Raw genomic sequence first — 19,914 nt, forward strand, 5'->3', positions numbered from 1 at the left:
AAACACAGCAGCACAACACCGCAGACTCGGAGTACAACTAGTCAGCACAAGGCTACGGGAGGCCGCCGTAAAGATATGGGAGAAACTAGACCAGCAAGCCGACGTGAACTACACCCACGTCAAGGAGCTTGACGGCAGCACGAACTTGGTCCACCCCTGGTTTCCGCGCAGCTTGGCACTACGAGAACAACCGCCCACACACCACTTCACACAAGTGACGCCATAGCTTAGCTTAGCTTTCTACACACAAACAATTCAAACACCCCCCCCCCCCCCAGCACGCCGGGGGTATACAAATAAGGTGCCCGATAAACAATAACTACGCCAGAACAACTAACGAACCTACACCATACAACTGTACACTCCTACTGTCTTTCCTATTCCCCACCTGTACCTCACCACTAACCCACTTCCTCTTCGTACTATACCCTGGATTAAAAAGAGAGAGAGAGAGAGAGAGAGAGAGAGATGTACAGATAAATAGATACATTGATAAATCAGTTTATGGTGTCTTTGTAATTTATTTTTTTGTCTATTAGTTAATTTATATTTCTTTCTGCTTTATTTCAGGAAACCCAGAATATTGGGATGGAGTTTGGGAGCCTGGCTGGTGTACTGCTAATTGATGGCCGATGGGGGTCTTTGGCTGACATCTGTTGTCATCAATAAAATATTGCAGCTCTATACATAAATGGTCTTATTTAGTGTACCTGTATAATGATATGTTAGTGAACTTTTTTTTATCTTCTGGAGGAAACATGTACTATATTATGTGAGGCGAAGAAATACCATCTACTCTCTCTCTCTCTCTCTCTCTCTCTCTCTCTCTCTCTCTCTCTCTCTCTCTCTCTCTCTCTTACCTGCTTGGCCCTTCTTGGCACCACACACGTCACAGGCTCTGCACCACTCCCTCACATCACTGCGCATCCCGACCCCATGGAAGCGCTGGTATAGGCGACGCAGAGTATTTTTCTCTCCTAGGTGACCACTGCAGTTGACGGCCGCGTGCAGCTGATGCAGCAACTTAGTACGCAGCGAGCGTGGCACTATCATAAGCCCAGCGTCACCAGCACAGCATGTTGCTACCAAGCGCTTCATCAACTCTCTCTTGCTAATTCCTCACTGCTGGGCCGCCCCTGGCCAGCCTCCAGCCACTGGACAACTGGGGTGAGGTCAGGGTCCTCTAGCTGGGCCCCCCTCCACTTATCCTCGAGGTTGGGCGTTCTGTATCGTCTCCGCCAGTTCTTCTCCCCCGTGCAGTTCCTATCCATATACAGGGGCCTTGTCCGCCCTCGTATGGAGTATGCATCTCACGTGCGGGGAGGCTCCACTCACACAGCTCTTCTGGACAGAGTGGAGGCTAAGGCTCCTCGTCTCATCAGCTCTCCTCCTCCTACTGATAGTCTTCTACCTCTTAAATTCCGCCGCGATGTTGCCTCTCTTTCTATCTTCTATCGATATTTCCACGCTGACTACTCTTCTGAACTTGCTAACTGCATGTCTCCCCCCCTCCCGCGGCCCCGCTGCACACGACTTTCTACTCATGCTCATCCCTATACTGTCCAAACCCCTTATGCAAGAGTTAACCAGCATCTTCACTCTTTCAACCCTCACGCTGGTAAACTCTGGAACAATCTTCCTTCATCTGTATTTCCTCCTGCCTACGACTTGAACTCTTTCAAAAAGAGGGTATCAGGACACCTCTCCTCCCGAAATTGACCTTTCTTTCGGCCATCTCTTTTGATTCTTTTTTGGGAGCAGCGAGTAGCGGGCTTTTTTTATTGTTGTTTTCTTTTTTTTTATGCCCTTGAGCTGTCTCCTTTGTTGTAAGAAAAAAAAAATCCTAGCTCTCTGTGGCACCAGTAGCAGGAGACATACGGGGCTGGGTCGACTGGGACTGCAATGTTGCCACCTCATGACGCGGCCTCTCCTCCTCCACCTCCTCTCTCAGGCCATGAACCTCGCCAGCCAGAGTCTGCACTTTCTCCTACAGCTCACTCTTCACGCTGTCACATGCCCGGTCCGTGTACTGCTGCGTTTCCACCTACAGAGACGAGATATTGGACTGCAGCACTTCAACAAGAAGCCGGGCCTGCTCATTGGCCTTCCTTGCCTGCTTGTCTGCCAGAACTTTCGTTCGCTGCTGTGTTCCAATATTTTTTTCGGCGCCAGGGATGGCGAAGCAAAGTCCGGCGATGTTTTCATTCCGTCCAATCGTTTTAATGGTACCAAATTGCGGATCGCCCGGGCGAAATCCAACGCTATGCCTGGCGAAAGGTTATATAGGGTGCGTCCACACAGTCGAACAATGTCCGTCGGACAAACAATGTTACCAGTTAACAATGGAAAGCGGAAAGGCTCGCTGATGACGTCAGAAGCGAGCACCAAGAGGTGTACCGGACACTGCCCATGTTCGTAGTATCGGAACTTCGGACACTGTCTGGTGGGAGAGAGGCTTGGAAGTATACGATACTGCCAGGCACACTATGAAAAAAATTACTTGATTACCAGATTTTCTATTTCTGTTAGTTGATTAATTCTCACCTGCCCTGTCAACATGGCTTGTGCACCATGGTGATGATGTACCGCACTAGACGCTGGCAACAACCACCTGTCGTCGAAGTCCACTCTAACACTGACGTAAATACCTGTGTGTTGCCAACGGACATCAGCTTCGAACATTGTCTGCCGGTCTTTGCCTGGTGAACAGAGTAAAACTGTGGTACACAACTTCATCTGGTACCACTGTTTGTTGCCATATCAACTTCCTTCGTTTCAACGATTATGACGTCATCCTGCTTCGCCTTATGATATGGTAACAGTGTTTGTCCGACGGACACTGTTCGACCGTGTGAACGCACCTTAAAACCCTAAATAGCTAGTTTGAGTTATTGAAAAATAAATTAGCATATCTTACCTAATTCATTCAACTAACCATGCTACTGCAGACATGGTAGAACAACTTCTAAATATGCCTTCCGTCCACAGGAAAGGGAGGCCCCGCCAGAACTTTCGTTCGCCGGTGTTCCAATGCTTTTTCGGCGCCAGAGCAGGCGAAGCATAACATGGTGAAGCGTTCAGTCCGTCTAAGGCAATGGAACCAAACTGCGGATCGTCCGGCGAAATCAAACGCCAGGCATGGCGAAAGGTTTTGAAAGTACGGCCCTGAGCCTGCTCGTGTGCCCGGTCGGCCTGTGCCTCTCGGTCGCGTGCCATATCTTCCCTCATAGCTGCCATCAGAGCCGCGATAAACTCCATTTGGCCCTGCTTCAATTCACCCGCATCATCCTTGCTCGTCTCCTCCCCATCACGGCCGCCATTTTGACTCGTCATGATGACTCATTCATCGTCTCTCACCGTTCGCTTTTCACTTGTCCCTGACTCCTGGGCCCGTATCCTCACGAGCTATTAACTTTTACTCTTAAAGTTGCTATCAAAGTTAATAGTTTCAATTTATTAAGAGTAAAAGCTATCCTCGTCAACTTTGAGTGTATTAGCAAATCCTGGCCACTATTATCTTCTTCTTCTTCTTCTTTATGGCGGGCTCGTTGCTAAGGACGCCTCCGTGCAAAACGTAAACATCCGACATGAATTAAGTAAATATTTCAAAAGAAAAATAAAGAAAACATGTATAAATGTACAACAAAAACATAATAAATGGCAAACACAAGAAAATATTGAGTTTTGTGGCAGATAGAAGCAGCCTCAAAGGCTGCTTTTACTCCGTCACTCGTCAATGCCCGTATCTCCCCTCCTGCGTCACGACTTGCTCTGCTGAAATTACCGCACCATAACCACGTCATCTGCCCCAATGATCTACGGGCCGGAGAACCAGCGTAGAAAAGGAGTAAGTTTAATTGGTCGCCAGATGAAACGGTCTTCTTACATCAAATTCAAGAAAAAATACGTATAATCAGAGGGTGTTATGGGAAGAGCATCACCCCTGAGGATAAGAAGAGAGCGTGGACTGAAGTGGCAGAAGCTGTAACAAGGTTGGTAATCACATATTCATGGTTCAATCAGCTTACAAACTAACCTAACCTAATCAATTGGGTATTTTTTGCATAATAACACAACCACTGACCTTCCAAACAGAACATACCTTTTTATTCTGTATCTGAATAGTTTCATTATGACCATTTCTGCCACAACCCCCTCTCCCTCAACACCCTAACATAACTAAACCTAAGCATGCCAAACCTGCCCCGTCCTACCGAACACATCCTAACTTAACATGCCAAGTTTGTTGGGGGGGGGGAAGAAGGGGTTGGTATAGATAGTTAAGGCATATTTGCCCTGTTTTTATACTTTATTTATTTTTACTTGTTTTTTTTTTTATGGGGGGGGGAGGGGGGGATGCTAGGCATGCCAGACTATGGACACTTTTACAAGTACTTTATGTCAAAACTATATGGGAATAGGTAGGTTTTGTGAGAATGGTAAAGTAAGATTAAAATAGTATATTTATAGCATTGGTCAAACAGATTATGGTGATATAATGTTAGCTTGGAATGTACTCAAGATAATGAAATTAAGGTTAACGCTTTTATTTTTTTTGTTACATATTCACATATTCATGATTCAAGTAACTTGCAAACTAACCTAACCTCGTCAAATGGGTATTTTTGTATACAAACACAACCACAGTTTCCAAACAGGACATACCTTTTCCTACTGCTCCATGTGAATAGCATCATCATGACCATTTCTGCTGCAACCCCCACTCCCTCAACAATCTAACATAACTAAACCAACTCCTGCTAAACCTGTCCAACCTAACACGTCCTAACCTAACATGGTAGGTCCCCAAGTTTGTTAGGGTGGAAAGGGGGTTAGTATAAGAGAGTCAAGTCATATTTACCTGTTATTTTATTTATTCCTTATTTAGATTTTTTTTTTTGGGGGGGGTGGGTGGGTTGGGCATGCCAGACTCTCAACAATTTTACAAGTATTTTATGTTAAGACAATATCGGAATAGGTAGATTTGATGAGAATGGTAAAGTAAGATTAAAATATTATTTTGATAGCATTGGTCAAACAGTTTCTGGTGATATAATGTTAGGTTAAAAGTACTCAAAAGAATGGAATTAAGATTAATGCTTTGAATTTTTTTGTATAGCTGTATTGTGTAATATCATCCTACTTAGAGAAAAGCATTTTAGAAAAGTAGGTAATGAAAAGTAGTATTTATGGCCATGTTCATAACAACTAAAAAGTTAATGTCTTATGATGCATGTAAATAAAATACCGGTACTGATTTAGCTTTCCATCACAGCATGTATTAAATGTTATTGGAGAAGGTATGGGAAATAAAAAGCATGCCATAGTGAAACGATTAAGAAACTTGCTTCACATTTATACCCTGACAGTGCCTTCCCTTGGAGTGGACCCCGTACGCAGGATGACTGTGAGAGGCGTTGGTACAACGTACAACAAAAATCAAAGCCTTGCATTGCCAAGTGCAAGAATGAGCAGCGGCAGACTGGTATTTTTTTTTAGTTGTTATGTCTTTAAATGTAAAACTTATGTTAGTTAGTTTTTTTATGTGCTCACAGAATGCAGCTATACTGGCCACAATGCCTTTATTTCAGCTTAAAGTTAATAAGTTCATAGCAGTGAACTGCATATTTGATATAGAAATTTTTTTAATGTTCATCTGTCAATGACTATCAATCTATCTAAATACCTTGGTTGTCTTCCCCCAGTGAAGGGTTTTAGCCAAGACAGGCACACACTTACTCACACACACTCATGTACACCACTCTCTCAGCTGCACAGCCCCTGAGGGAGTAAAAAAGGCCCTCACTGTATGGGGGATTAGTTTAACAGTTCAGACAGGGAACTTCCACACCAAGGCCTTACAGCATACACTGGTTTACCCCTGCCCCTTCATAACAATGACATTTCCCCCAGCACCTGAGTGCCCCACATGTGTAGCACCACAGATACGCAGGCGCCTGCCTATATAACTATGACATTAACTGTGGTAGATAAACTGGTGTATGACATCATAGGCTGCTCGTCTCATGTATTTGAAGGGGTACCAGAGCCATTCAGCATTGACATGATGTGCTAGGGATAGGACAGCAGCAACAGTCAAGCAGCAGTGAAATATTGACTGGCCTGTATGTTTTTGGCAAAAACTTTTATATTCTCATTAAAACAATTTATTAATCACCCTTAAATTCATATTCTTTGTAGATACACACTTTATCAGTATTGCTAGAGACCATCCCAGCACATTGTTCATTACTTGTGGAAAAGATACCATTAGCTGCTCCGGCAACAGCCACTGCTTCAATATCTGCTGGCCCTATGACACCAGCCACTGCTTCATCATCTGCTGGCCCAATGACACCTGCCACTGCTTCATCATCTGCTGGCCCTATGACACCAGCCACTGCTTCATCATCTGCTGGCCCAATGACACCAGCCACTGTTTCATCATCTGCTGGCCCAATGACACCTGCCACTGCAAGGGATGACAATGAAGCTGCTCCACCACAGTCACCACCTACTTCATCGGAGTTAAGAGATGCCTTTCATAGGGCAGCAGTATAATTTTTTGATGCTGGGGCTGAATATTACTGCCTCAAGGCTATGATTTTCACTTTTTTTATTTTATTACTGAGGAGGTTAGGGTGTAAGGGGTGGAAAATAATCTGCTGTTTTTCGACAGAAATGGTTAGCAAATTCATTCAAAGCACAAAATTTACCAGAAAAAAATTTTTGTGCCATTGTGAGTGGGTTCACTTGAGATTGGGCTCCAATATGCCTCCGTGGTCTAGTGGTCAGCATGCCTGGCTTCTACGCGGGCCCAGGTTCGAATCCCGGCCCGGGAAGTCGGCGTGCAGCTCACCCAGCTGATCATCCTCCCTCTCGGGCTGGTCGATAAATGACTACCTGGGGAAACTGTGGTAACCCGGATGTCACACTGGCCCTGTGTCCCGGGGTAATGGGCTCCCTCCCACCACAGGCTCAAGGGCCAATGTTACGGAGATGAGCACCGAGGCCACGCGCTGCTACAGCGTATGCCCCAACTTTACCTTTACCTTTATTGGCTCGACTGACAGACATGGCTTTGTATGTCGAAGGTCACTGGTTCAATCTCCACAGCCAGCACTCTCTAACTTGGATTTTTCCGAGTTCCCTAGAGCCTAGATTAATTTATCGGTGTTAAATGAGGAGATTTGCACCGGCACCCAGTCATGGGTGTTACAAGATACGTTGTTACAATCAGGGGCGTCATTTGGACTTCAAAAGTGGGAGGGACATTAGGGCAGACAGTTTATATATATATATATATATATATATATATATATATATATATATATATATATATATATATATATATATATATATATATATATATATATATATATATATATATATATATATATATATATATATATATATATATATATATATATATATATATATATATATATATATATATATATATATATATATATATATATATATATATATATATATATATATTTTCGAATCTCACGTTACCACTCGATTTTTTCAGTCAATGCCGAGTGGCTTTAAACTACCCACATGCTGTCCTGAAGACTACCCATCAACCTGACTTAGGAGAAGCTGTCCAAGCAATCAAGAACGAGTTCTGGGGGCAGCATGAGCCAATGCAAGATGGCGCTACTATAAACACTCGCCTGCGCCAGAACGGGCTGGGCCGACCATCAGGCCCCACCTGAAGAAGCCTTGAAATTGCCATCAGGCCCCACTCAGGAAGATGCCTACTGGCGTAAAAAAAAAAAAAAAAAAAAAAAAAAATATATATATATATATATATATATATATATATATATATATATATATATATATATATATATATAAATTTACCATCATTAGCTTTTAACACCTTTAGGCACCGATCATATTTGCGTTTTATGTAGTCTGTGATGCAGGCAGGATATTCATTAGCACCTAATTAGACTCATGCTGCTCTTCAGTGCTCTCTGATGGACTCACAATCAAAGATGTAGTATACCTATATGGTAGCATTGAGTAATCTTAGGTCACTTGGTAAAGTGTTCACCTAAGTCCGACCCAAGCTGACAACATAAACCTAAGCGTGTTTGCAAGCTGAGTGTTTAGAATATTGGCATAATAATAAAAGATGCTGAAAACTGGATTCCACTACTTTATTGAATATATGAATAATTATACACTGAATTTGTAAATAAGCCAAGATAAAAAAAGCTATGTTTTTCAGCGGTCATACCATGATCTCATGAAAATAATTAGGTTGACATATACAATTAATTACTACGTATTTTGTTATGATGACTATTGCACATTAATACCATAGCTTTGAATCCAATGATGAATATCTTCAAGCAAGACACAAATAGCAACAGATTGGTCACCAATTCACTCAGTAAACACAATACTCCAGAAAAGTATACACTGAATTCACAATAAAGTTGTTTTTCCACTTGGAACTTTGTAAACAGAAACCAAGTAACCTCGTTTTACTTCACTCATAAGTCATGATGTTCGCGATGTGGTCACCTCGACCTTTCGTTCCTCCTCCCTCACACTGGCAGACGTCACTAACAAGCTTTCTCACCACCATTATCTCAATACGAATAACCGGCAGGAGTAATTTGTTTTCTAACTTGATTTTAAAGCAACAATAATTATAAATCATATTCTAAATTACATTTTAATGTTATCTTTTTCATTTGCATGTGTGTACCTTTCTGCTACAAATAAAAGTTTTTTTCCCATGTTTTGTTTTCCTTAACTCAAATATTTTACATTTTAATCAATAACAAAGGCATCAAACACTAATTGTATGTTTAAGCTATGTTTTTTTTTTTCTGTTGACATAAACTACTTCGTTTTCCTTTGGTGCCATTATTTTCACATGGGTACAGTCTATCACTCCCACAACACCGGCAAGTTGGTAGAATTCTGCTTGCTTTTCACGGATCTCCACCCTATCAAGGGGAGACTGGATAAACCTCCCGACTACCTACGGGTCACTGAGGGCGGCCAGAGTTTCCACAATCACCCTGCTTACACTACTCTGGCTTACCCCCAAACTCATCACTTGAACACTGCAGCATTTTTCCTGTAGCCAAGTATCTAAATCAAAATCACTTTCAACCCCGGGGTGAGGGAATGCTCCCTTTGAACTGGATCTTGTAGCTCTCTTCTCACCAAATCAGTCACATACTCCATTCCTGCACGGTCTAATATGTATGTCTTGACAAGTTCACCATCGTTATACAGTTCCAAAGAGTCCTATCAAACTCTAAATTGCGGAGGCGGGCTGGGCGAGGAAGTCCGGTGGCCATGTTGATATGGGTCTGGGTCTGGGATTCACTATTAACTTTACTATTAAGTGTTTAGAATTCCTCGCCAGCACTCCCAAGTTAATACCAAAGTTAATAGTAGGTATTAGGCTAATAGTTGTTGAGGATACACTTTGAGAGTGAAGTTAATATTAAAGTCGAAAGTTAATACCAAGTTTAGTATTAATAGTTGTCGAGGATACGGGCCCAGCTCCACATCTGGTTCGTCTGTCTGTCTTGCGGTTCGTAACCACCTGATTCACAAGCAACACATCAGTTATTACAGGATATCGATATCTCAGTTTTCCCCGCATTACATCTAAACCTCACCTTCTCTTCCTCACTGAAACACAGGTTTCTGAGGCTACTGACAGCAACCTCTACTCTGTTCCCTCCTACTATCTCTATCCTAAATTTCAATCCAAAGCTGGATGTTGCGCCTACGTGCGCAACGACATCACTTGCTCTCGTGCCCACGACCTTGACTCTTCTGAATTTTCCACCATCTGGATAAGACTTCATTGTCATTCTATTACTAAATACATATGTGTTGTTTATCTCTCACTTAACTCTATTAACTATGTAAAATTCTTAGACTATAGGAACTCTAAAGTGGAGCACATCTTGACTCACTCACCCTTGAGATTTCAATGTTCACCACCAGCTTTGGATTTCATCCTCTTTCACTGACCAGCCTGGTGAACAAGCCTACAACTTTGCTCTCCTCAACGACCTAGAGCAATTGGTTCAGCACCCTACACGTATTCCCGACCGTCTTGGAGACAGGCCCAACATTCTAGACCTCTTCCTTACCTCTAATCCTTGAGCTTAATGTCAAACTATTCTCTCCGTTTGGGCTCCTCCAATCGTAACCTTATTTCTGTATCCTGTCCTATCGCTCCAGTTCATCCTCTGGACCCACCGAAGAGGCGATGCTTCTGTCATTTTGCTTCAGCTCGGTGGGACGACCTGAGGATGTACTTTTCCGATTTCCCGTGGAATGATTACTGCTTCCAGGAGAGACACCCCTCTGTGTGTGCCCAGCGCATCACAGAGGTGATTGTCTCTGGAATGGAGGCATACATTCCACGTTCTTTCTCTACTCCTCATGCTAAAAAGCCTTGGTTTAATTATGCTTGTTCTCGTGCTATTAAAGATAGAGAGGCAGCTCACAAAAGGTTCCAGAGCCTTCGAACTCCCGCTAACCATGACCTTTACATTTCAGCCCGGAATCGTGCCAAATCTATTTTCCGACTCACCAAAACCTTTTTTATCAATAGAAAATATCAACACCTTGCTTATTCTAATTCTTCCCGTGACTTCTGGCACCTAGCCAAAAATATCTCCTCCAATTTCACTTCTTCCTATTTGCCTTATCTTCTGACGGCAGCACTGCCGTCTCATCTGTCTCTAAGGCTGAACTCTTTGCTCAAACTTTTTGTAAGAACTCCACCCTGGACGATTCTGGGAATATTCCTCCTACTCTCCCCCCTCTGACTCCTTTATGCCTGTTATTAAGATTCTTTCAAATGATGTTTTCTATGCCCTCTCTGGCCTCAACTCTCAGAAGGCTTATGGACCTGATGGAGTGCCTCCTATTGTCCTTAAAAACTGTGCTTCCGTGCTGACACCCTGCCTGGTCAAACTCTATCGTCTATGCCTATCAACATCTACCTTTCCTTCCTGCTGGAAGTATGCCTTTGTTCAGCCTGTGCCTAAGAAGGGTGACCGTTCCAATCCCTCAAACTACCGCCCTATAGCTTTACTTTCCTGTCTATCTAAAGCTTTTGAATCAATCCTTAACCGGAAGATTCAAAAGCACCTTTCCACTTCTAACCTTCTATTTGATCGCCAGTATGGATTCCGCAAGGGGCGTTCTATTGGCGATCTTCTTGCTCTCTTAACTGACTCTTGGTCATCCTCTCTTAGCCGTTTCAGTGAAACTTTCTCTGTTGCGCTAGACATATCGAAAGCTTTCTATAGAGTCTGGCACCAGTCTTTGCTCTCTAAACTGCCCTCTTTCGTATTCTATCCTTCTCTCTGTTCCTTTATATCCAGTTTCCTTTTCGGCCGTTCTGTCTTTGCGGTGGTAGACGGTCACTGTTCTTCCCCTAAACCTACCAACAGTGGTGTTCCACAGGGCTCTGTCCTATCACCCACTCTCATCCTGTTATTCATCAATGATCTTCTTTCCATAACAAACTGTCCTGTCCACTCATACGCCGACGACTCTACCCTGCATTATTCAAATTCTTTCAATGGAAGGCCATTCCAACAGGAAGTACACGACTCCAGACTGGAGGCTGCAGAACGCTTAACCTCAGACCTTGCTATCATTTCCGATTGGAGCAGAAGGAACCTTGTGTCCTTCAATGCCTCAAAAACTCAATTTCTCCACCTATCAACTCGACACAATCTTCCAAACACCTATCCCCTATTCTTCGACAACACTCAGCTGTCACCTTCTTCAACACTAAACATCCTCGGTCTATCGTTAACTCAAAATCTCAACTGGAAACTTCATATCTCCTCTCTCGCTAAATCAGCTTCCTCGAGGTTGGGCGTTCTGTATCGTCTCCGCCAGTTCTTCCCCGCGCAGTTGCTATCCATATACAGGGGCCTTGTCCGCCCTCGTATAGAGTATGCATCTCACGTGTGGGGGGGCTCCACCCACACAGCTCTTCTGGACAGCTCTCCTCCCCCTACTGATAGTCTTCTACCTCTTAAATTCCGTCGCGATGTTGCCTCTCTTTCTATCTTCTATTGCTATTTTCACGCTGACTGATCATCTGAACTTGCTAACTGCATGCCTCCCCCCCTCCCGCGGCCCCGCTGCACACGACTTTCTACTCATGCTCATCCCTATACTGTCCAAACCCCTTATGCAAGAGTTAACCAGCATCTTCACTCTTTCATCCCTCACGCTGGTAAACTCTGGAACAATCTTCCTTCATCTGTATTTCCTCCTGCCTACGACTTGAACTCTTTCAAAAGGAGGGTATCAGGACACCTATCTTCCCGAAATTGACCTTTCTTTCGGCCATCTATTTTGATTTTTTTGTGGGAGCAGCGAGTAGCGGGCTTTTTTTTCTTATTGTTTCCTTTTTTGTGCCCATGAGCTGTCCCCTTTGTTGTAAAAAAAAATAAAAATCAGGGCCTCAACAATATTGGCCCAGTCCTCCTCGCTTCCCACACCCATGGTTGTTGTGCTTGTATACATCTGTGTGACCACTTGCGTTGTAAACCAGCCCTACGGCTGGCTTCCAGCCCAGGGGTAACAATGACTAGTGTAACCGTAGCTTAAGTCTGTGGTACACCCCACACTGCGTAAACTTGAACATCAGCCCGGCTGGTGAGCTGATTCATTTCCTGTGTACATTTACTAAGTTTATTTGTACCGGCAGATGATGTGTGTATTCGCTGTTTAGCCTCGTGTCAGCAGAATCACGGCCTATTGTCATTCATCCGTCGTGAGTGTATTTTTGTCTTTCATTATTACCTTCATGTTTGCCTGTGTGTCTAGTTATTTGCAACCTTGTCATTTCTGTGTTAAGCTTAGATCAGGTTCAAGTAACCTCGTCATATTAATCACAGTTGGCTGCTAAACACATGTTTATTTAATTGGCTTGTTTTTGTTGCTTTGCACATTTATTGTATATGCAAATTTGTAACGAATTGTCATTTGTGCTAATTGTCTTTTGTAATTCATTGACAGTACTTGCCTTACGTTCAATGATACCATACTCGCCATTGTTATTGTGTGATTTTGTCGTCACTGTAGTACCGTAGGCTATTTCTTTTCACAAATTTAATTGTCATAATTTATACTGTTGATTGTTTAAGTATTTACACATTTGCCTTCCAGCTAAGGTACCTTCACTTGTTTCATAATTGTGATTGTTATTACTTTTCTTCATGTTGACTTTCCTTACTAATCCAGTATTTGCCCAGCTTTGCTTCTTATGCTCCTTCAATCAGGTCATCATTTGCAAGCTAGCAGACCCAACCTGTCAACATGCCTGATGATCCTGCTTTCTCCTCCTCTACTCCTAACCCTACTATTAACTTGCTACACCAGACACCTTCTGTCAAACTTTTCTCCGGTGAGGATCCATCTTTGTCCGCACTTGCTTTTCCAAACCAAAATTTCAAGATGCCATGGTTGACAGCACTGTTACCTCTGATGCTGACAAAATCTCTTTTGATAGATCTCTCATTGCTCCTGATTCCCTTGCCTGCGACCTTATGGGTGCAACATTTCTCAGTGCTAAAATTATTGACAAGTATTTCACGTTCAAAGAAACCTTTTTGCTTACCTTTGGTCATACACGGTTTCAGGACTCCCTCCAATGGGCCTTCCGTCTCGTCACTTTAGTGCAGAGCTGTCCAAAAATTTTCGCCTATTGTACCCTTCAATATCTTATCCTACTGTTACTTACCCCCAAGGTTGATTAAACTCAATTATATTACATTATATTTATATTATATATTATATTTAGGTACACGTACATTACGCGTCTTTCCTTGATACCAGTCCCTCCCTCCCTTTTTCCTTCATAGAACATGGGTAGTTTATGTTGTGTGTGTGTATGTGTGTTCATCGTCTTTTCATATACCCCTTTGATCTATGTTGTGTACCCCCAGGGGTACGCGGACCTCAGTTTGGACAACACTGCTCTAGTGGACTCTGCTGCTGCAGAAAAAAAAAACTTTTTTTTTTAATTTTTGCCTCATGCTGGCTCATGCTGCCCTCCCAGAGCTCATCTTTAATCTTAGAATCTAGAGTCCGCGTTGATAGGTGGTCTTCTGGACAGCATGTGGGTAGTTGTAAGCCACTCGGCGGCGGTTGAAAAATTCCCAGCTTGGTGGCACCGGGCGGGGATTAAACTTGCGTCGTCCTGAACGCGGCGCCGTCACGCTATCCATTCATTGGGGCAATTATGGACCCCCTCAGATTGAAATTTCGAGGCAATATATGTATTACTATCAGCCATCATGAATTTTGAATATGGATTTATTTTTTTGTAGAAGTGGTGTGTGTGTGTGTGTGTGTGTGTGTGTGTGTGTGTGGTGTGAAGATTAAGATGATTTGATTTATACTAGCGTTCAGCATAAGATTTGGTGCACATGGTGTACGTAGTTGTGGTTCTCAGCTTGTAGCCCGACCACCTTTAAAGCCACAAATCTGGCCCATCGCTGCTACCGGGTTAAGCTTCAGCTGGGTGTAATTATAATTATTAGTATTTATGGACGTGTTTGGAGCCTCAGCTGATTGTGTGTGTCAGTAAAATATTGTCTCACTTAAGGGGGTACAATTACACTGGGCAATTTTTTCGTGGATCATCAGTCAAACCACGATTTACGCTAGCTTGGCCTCACTGAAAACTCCTACTGTTATGTATTGGCTGCACATAACGACGAGCATTTGCAATTATTGGCGGCCCCCTTTTGTTATTTGCTTTGCCGATGGGGTCAGAAGGGGGGTGGAGAGAGGGGGGGGGGGGGGGAAGGGAAGGGCTCTGCGTCCGGGGTTAGTTGAGGTGAAATGAAGCTTGGTCGTGGTGGACTGATGGCTTAATTGTGACTGATGGTAAAATGCAAGTTAGTTAGTTACTTAAATTGCGATGCTGAATATTAGATTATCGATTCTACATCCTTAAAGGACTACTATTACATTGAGCAAATTTTCCGTGGATCTTCAGTCAAACCACGATGTCCGCTAGCGTGGTTCTCATCTGTTTCTTGATATTGCTGCTGCTGATGATGATGGTGAGTAATACCGTCGTTCTTCGGTGCAATCTACCTTAGCTTTGGAAGATCGTCGAGCCGTCAGAAACCCACGGAAATATGAAGACCACGCCAGCGGAAATCGTGGTTTGACTGAAGATCCACGGAAAATTCTCCCAGTGTAATTGTAGCCTCTATATGCGATCACTTGTCAAAACATCTGCAGCCCTTCCACCACATTGCCTTTCTTCCCGGTGCCCTGAGAGCAGGCGGTCTTGAAAAAAGCAAGGGGAAGGAGGATGCTGCTTCTCGTCAGTAGTTCAGAGTCAACCTGGTGCTCGACGTACACCTAGGTCGGTATTATAGGATACTTTGCCTTCTCACATCAGCTATTTCTAAAGGTCAAAGAGGGGACCAATCGGGTTATAATGAGCGTTTCTTTAGGTTCATGGTACAGAGGAAGGGTCAAACTACCACCAGGGCCATAAAACTACTCCTGGAGATGCCCAAAACTCCTACGAAAGGCTTGTCAAGTATGTGTTCTTGGGCGACGAAATGTCTTACAATACGACCCATACTACTCTTTGTCGCCGCCGCCTTCGCCACCCGCAGAACTTTTTTTTTTTTTTTTTTTTTTTTTTTTACAGCAAAGGAGACAGCTCAAGGGCACAAAAAAAGTAAACATTAATAAAAAAAAGCCCGCTACTCGCTGCTCCCAAAAAGAATCCAAAGAGGTGGCCGAAAGACAGGTCAGTTTCGGGAGGAGAGGTGTTGGCATGGGAGGTGAGGTCTTGTCTCATGAATCTTTACCCAAATCCAGGTAGCAGCGGGGATCATGTTTCTTAATGGTCCCTCTAAGCGAGAAAAATGAGAAAAAAAATAATCCCTCATACAAACCATTTCATAATATATATCAAAGCATTTGTGATCAGTTTATGTACGTATCATCTATTTTGGGGGGTTTATATCATGGCATAAACTTGGCCCGTCGCTGCTACACTGTAAAGCCACAAATTTGGCCCGTCGCTGCTACACGGTAAAGCCACAAATTTAGCCCGTCGCTGCTACCGGGTTAAGGGACGTTATGGAGGGCCCCAGCCCGTTAGTTTTTTTTTTTTTTTTTTTACATTGCGGCCTATTGCGCCGGTAGGCTTCTTCCCGGTGGATCCTGATGGTCGGCCCAAGGCTTCTTTCCGGTGGATCCTGATGGTCGGCCCAGCCCGTTCTGGCGCAGGCGAGTGTTTATAGTGGCGCCATCTTTCATTGGCTCGTGCTGCCCTCCCAGAGCTCATCTTTGATCCTAGAATCTAGAGTCCGGGTTGATAGGTGGTCTTCTGGACAGCATGTGGGTAGTTTTAAGCCACTCGGCGGCGGCTGAAAAATCCCAGCTTGGCGGCACCGGGCGGGGATTGAACTCGCGTCCTCCTGAACACGGAGCCGCCACTCTGACGACTCAGCCACCGCCTCCCCAACGCAGACTAATTCTTTTTAGAGTGACTGCCGTGATGTATGACTCTTGCTGGGCCCATGCTGCCCGCCCCCCGGTGCTCCTCTTGACCGAAGTCGCTGAAGTTAAGGTTGATTGAAGATCCGGACAGCATGTGGGCTATCTTCCGCCACTCGGCGATAACTTGAAAAATCAGCGTGTTTCGGTGGGGGCTCCAACCTAAGTCTATATATATACACAAAGTCAAGTCATACGCAGGTTTGTGGGAGGAGACACGGCCGAGGCGTGGTTTATGTGTGACACTGCTTGGAGCCAAACTAGAGAATGTAGAAACAGGGATTTAGAGAAAACGAGGAAAGGTGGACAAACTTAAATCAATCACTTCAACATGCCCTCCTTCACACCCCACACCGCCGTTTGTAGGCATTGAAATTACAGTCACGCAATAGCGCCATAAAAAGTCATATTTTTTCGTCAGTGGTTTGCCTGAACGCGCTGTGAAAGAAGGCGAGAATGCACATCCAGAGTGCACATACGGCCCCAACTTTAGTCACCCCTGAACTGGCGGGTATTTTTTTTTTTTTTGGCTGCAAGTGACGTCATCCCGCTGCTCCGTCCCAAAACCGCCTCCTGCGCTTACCGGTCGCAGTTTTGAAGCAGAGTGACTTGACTTGGTATATATAGAGTTAGGCTCCAACCCAGTCCACGCTAGGTCCTCGAGCTCACCACGCCCTCAAGCTAACCACTCAGCCACCGCCTCCCCTAGACACGCCTCTGTAAACACGGTGGTGAGGAGACAACAGCGTCAGCGCGAAGGTCAACACGTGTTATTTTTTCAGTGAGAAGATATTAGATGAATGAGAAAAAAGTATGAATGAACTATTAATAGTACGGAGCAGACCAAAATTGGGAGGTTCGTCTACATTAGCGACCCCATTTAAGTTCGCAAAAAGTTGGAAAGTTTGGTTTAGTGGGCGCAACATCTGTGGTCATATGCCGGAGGGAGACAGAAGGAGAAGGAATTAGAGGAGAAGGGAACAGACCCCAGGGGAAGGGACACAACCCCCGATTAATACCTGGTACCCATTCACTGCTGGGTGGACAGGGGCGTAGGGTATCGGAAAAGCCGCCCAAAATTTTCCACTCCGCCCGGGAATCGATCTAAGTTAGGAATATAATATCGAGTAAAGGATGATAATGGATGAAGGGAAGGCAAAAAGGAAGAATAAATGAGGAGGGAAGATGTTGAGAAACTGGTTCACAACAGCTGCTATGTATAGGCCAATGGGCCGATTGCCCTCTTGCAGTCCCCTCTTATCCCGCGGGGCTTCGTGGTACAGTGGTTAGCACACTCGGGTCACAACCGAGAGAGCCCGGGTTCAATTCCCGAGCGGAGTGGAAAAATCTGGGCGGCTTTTCCGATACCCTACGCCCCTGTCCACCCAGCAGTGAATGGGTACCAGGTATTAATCGGGGGTTGTGTCCTGTCTCCTGGGGTCTGTTCCCTTCTCCTATAATTCTTTCCCCTCCTGTCTCTCTCCGGCATATGACCACAGATGTTGCGCCCACTGAACGAAACTTTCCAATTTTTTTCCCCTCTCATCCCTGCGTAGCATTGGTTTTACAGGATTCTTGACGTTAATATAGAGATGAAAATACTCCCTGAATTGTTATTAAAAGTTGAGATGATCTGGAAGTCACGGATCAGTGCAGGGTGGGGAGGGACAAGGCAATTGGCGTCACCACTCGGCGTCAAACATTCACTATAGGCATCAAGGTTTATTTAATCAGCTTAATATACTGTATTTTGACAAGCGTTGCAGATATGTTAAACAGCATGCCTAAGTCTATATACAGCAAGTCAAGTCATACGCAGGTTTGTGGGAGGAGACACGGCCGAGGCGTGGTTTATGTGTGACACTGCTTGGAGCCAAACTAGAGAATGTAAAAACAGGGGTTTACAGAAAACGAAGAAAAGCGGACTAATTTAAATCGATCACTTCAACATCCCCTCCCTCACACCCCATCCCGCCGTTTGTAGTCACTGGAATTACAGTCACGCAATAGCACAAAAAAAGACATTTTTTTCGTCAGTGGCTTGCCTGAACGCGCTGTGAAAGAAGGCGAGAATTCACATCCAGAGTGCACATATGGCCGCAACTTTAGTCACCACTGAACTAGGCTCCAACTAGCTCCAAGTAACGTCATCCCGCTGCTCCGCCCCAAAACCGCCTCCTGCGCGTACCGGTTGCAGATTTGAAGCAAAGTGACTCGACTTGGTATATATATATATATATATATATATATATATATATATATATATATATATATATATATATATATATATATATAGATAGATAGAGAGAGAGAGAGAGAGAGAGAGAGAGAGAGAGAGAGAGAGAGAGAGAGAGAGAGAGAGAGAGAGAGAGAGACTTAGCAGCATGCAGCAATGTAAGCAGTGGCTCGTGTGGCGTCCTAGTTCACGGTGCAGCAATATCCTCTTAGTCGATGTCGAAGTCTTTGGGACCAGTGTAGATGCACAGAGGGCTGAAGACTTCCTTGCACACCTCATCGGACCAAAAGTAGTAGTTCTCGTGGGTCATTGCTGCACACCTGTGGACAATTAATATATAGATCAAGCTTCTAGAAATGACGAATCTTCCTGTCGAGTTGTATCCACCCCTGCCTTATCTCCGGAGCGTTAACCTGGTGGTAGCAGCGGGGATCATGTTTCTTAATGGTCCCTCCAAGCGAGAAAAATGAGAAAAAATAACCCCCTCACAAACCATTTCATAATATATATCAAAGCATTTGTGATCAGATTATGTATCATCTATTTTGGGGGGTTTATATCATGGCACAAATTTGGCCCGTCGCTGCTACACGGTAAAGCCACACATTTGGCCCGTCGCTGCTACACGGTAAAGCCACAAATTTGGCCCGTCGTTGCTACACTGTTAAAAGGAGTGACTCACCAGCCCAGGGATCTATTCTCGGGGGATATCTCGGTGCGATAACAGGGGCTTCCAGGCGATGCCTTGGGTGGGTCCGAGAATGGGTCGGTGTGTGGCGGGCCGCGGAGAACACATGATTCTGTTTGCCTGAAGGGAGGGGAGAGGAACATCATTTATCACAGGTGCGGGTCGTAGGAGGCTTGCCTAAGATCTTTGCTTCACAAGTGGGACCGGCCGGGCAAAGATCAAAACTTGGCAGCATACTGGCACTCACAGCGCTCAACAACAACCAGATAGAAGACAGGAAAAATTATATGAAAAGACTGTGGAATAAAAGAGCAAAGAAAGTAAGGGCTGTAGAAGTGGTGTGAAAACAATATCTTCAAGTGCGAAAACAACAACGAAAAAAACAAGATCTGTGCAAGTAGAGTGATGGACATGAAAAGCAAACAACAAA

General features: G+C 44.3%; 1 protein-coding gene across 1 annotated transcript in view; it reads right to left on the bottom strand.

Moving 5' to 3' along the window:
• Positions 1-18,267: 18,267 nt before the first annotated feature.
• LOC126989443 (uncharacterized) overlaps positions 18,268-19,914 on the bottom strand; it is a 43,491-nt gene continuing 41,844 nt past the window's right edge. The window contains exons 9-10 of the mRNA XM_050848038.1: positions 19,479-19,604; positions 18,268-19,116 (exon numbers count right to left, since the gene is read on the bottom strand). Coding sequence (XP_050703995.1) covers positions 19,005-19,116; positions 19,479-19,604 — 238 coding nt within the window. The 3' untranslated portion in view covers positions 18,268-19,004. The remainder of the gene's footprint in view (positions 19,117-19,478; positions 19,605-19,914) is intronic.

This window comes from Eriocheir sinensis, chromosome 6, assembly GCF_024679095.1.
Source record: "Eriocheir sinensis breed Jianghai 21 chromosome 6, ASM2467909v1, whole genome shotgun sequence".
Taxonomy (NCBI): Eukaryota; Metazoa; Arthropoda; class Malacostraca; order Decapoda; family Varunidae; genus Eriocheir; species Eriocheir sinensis.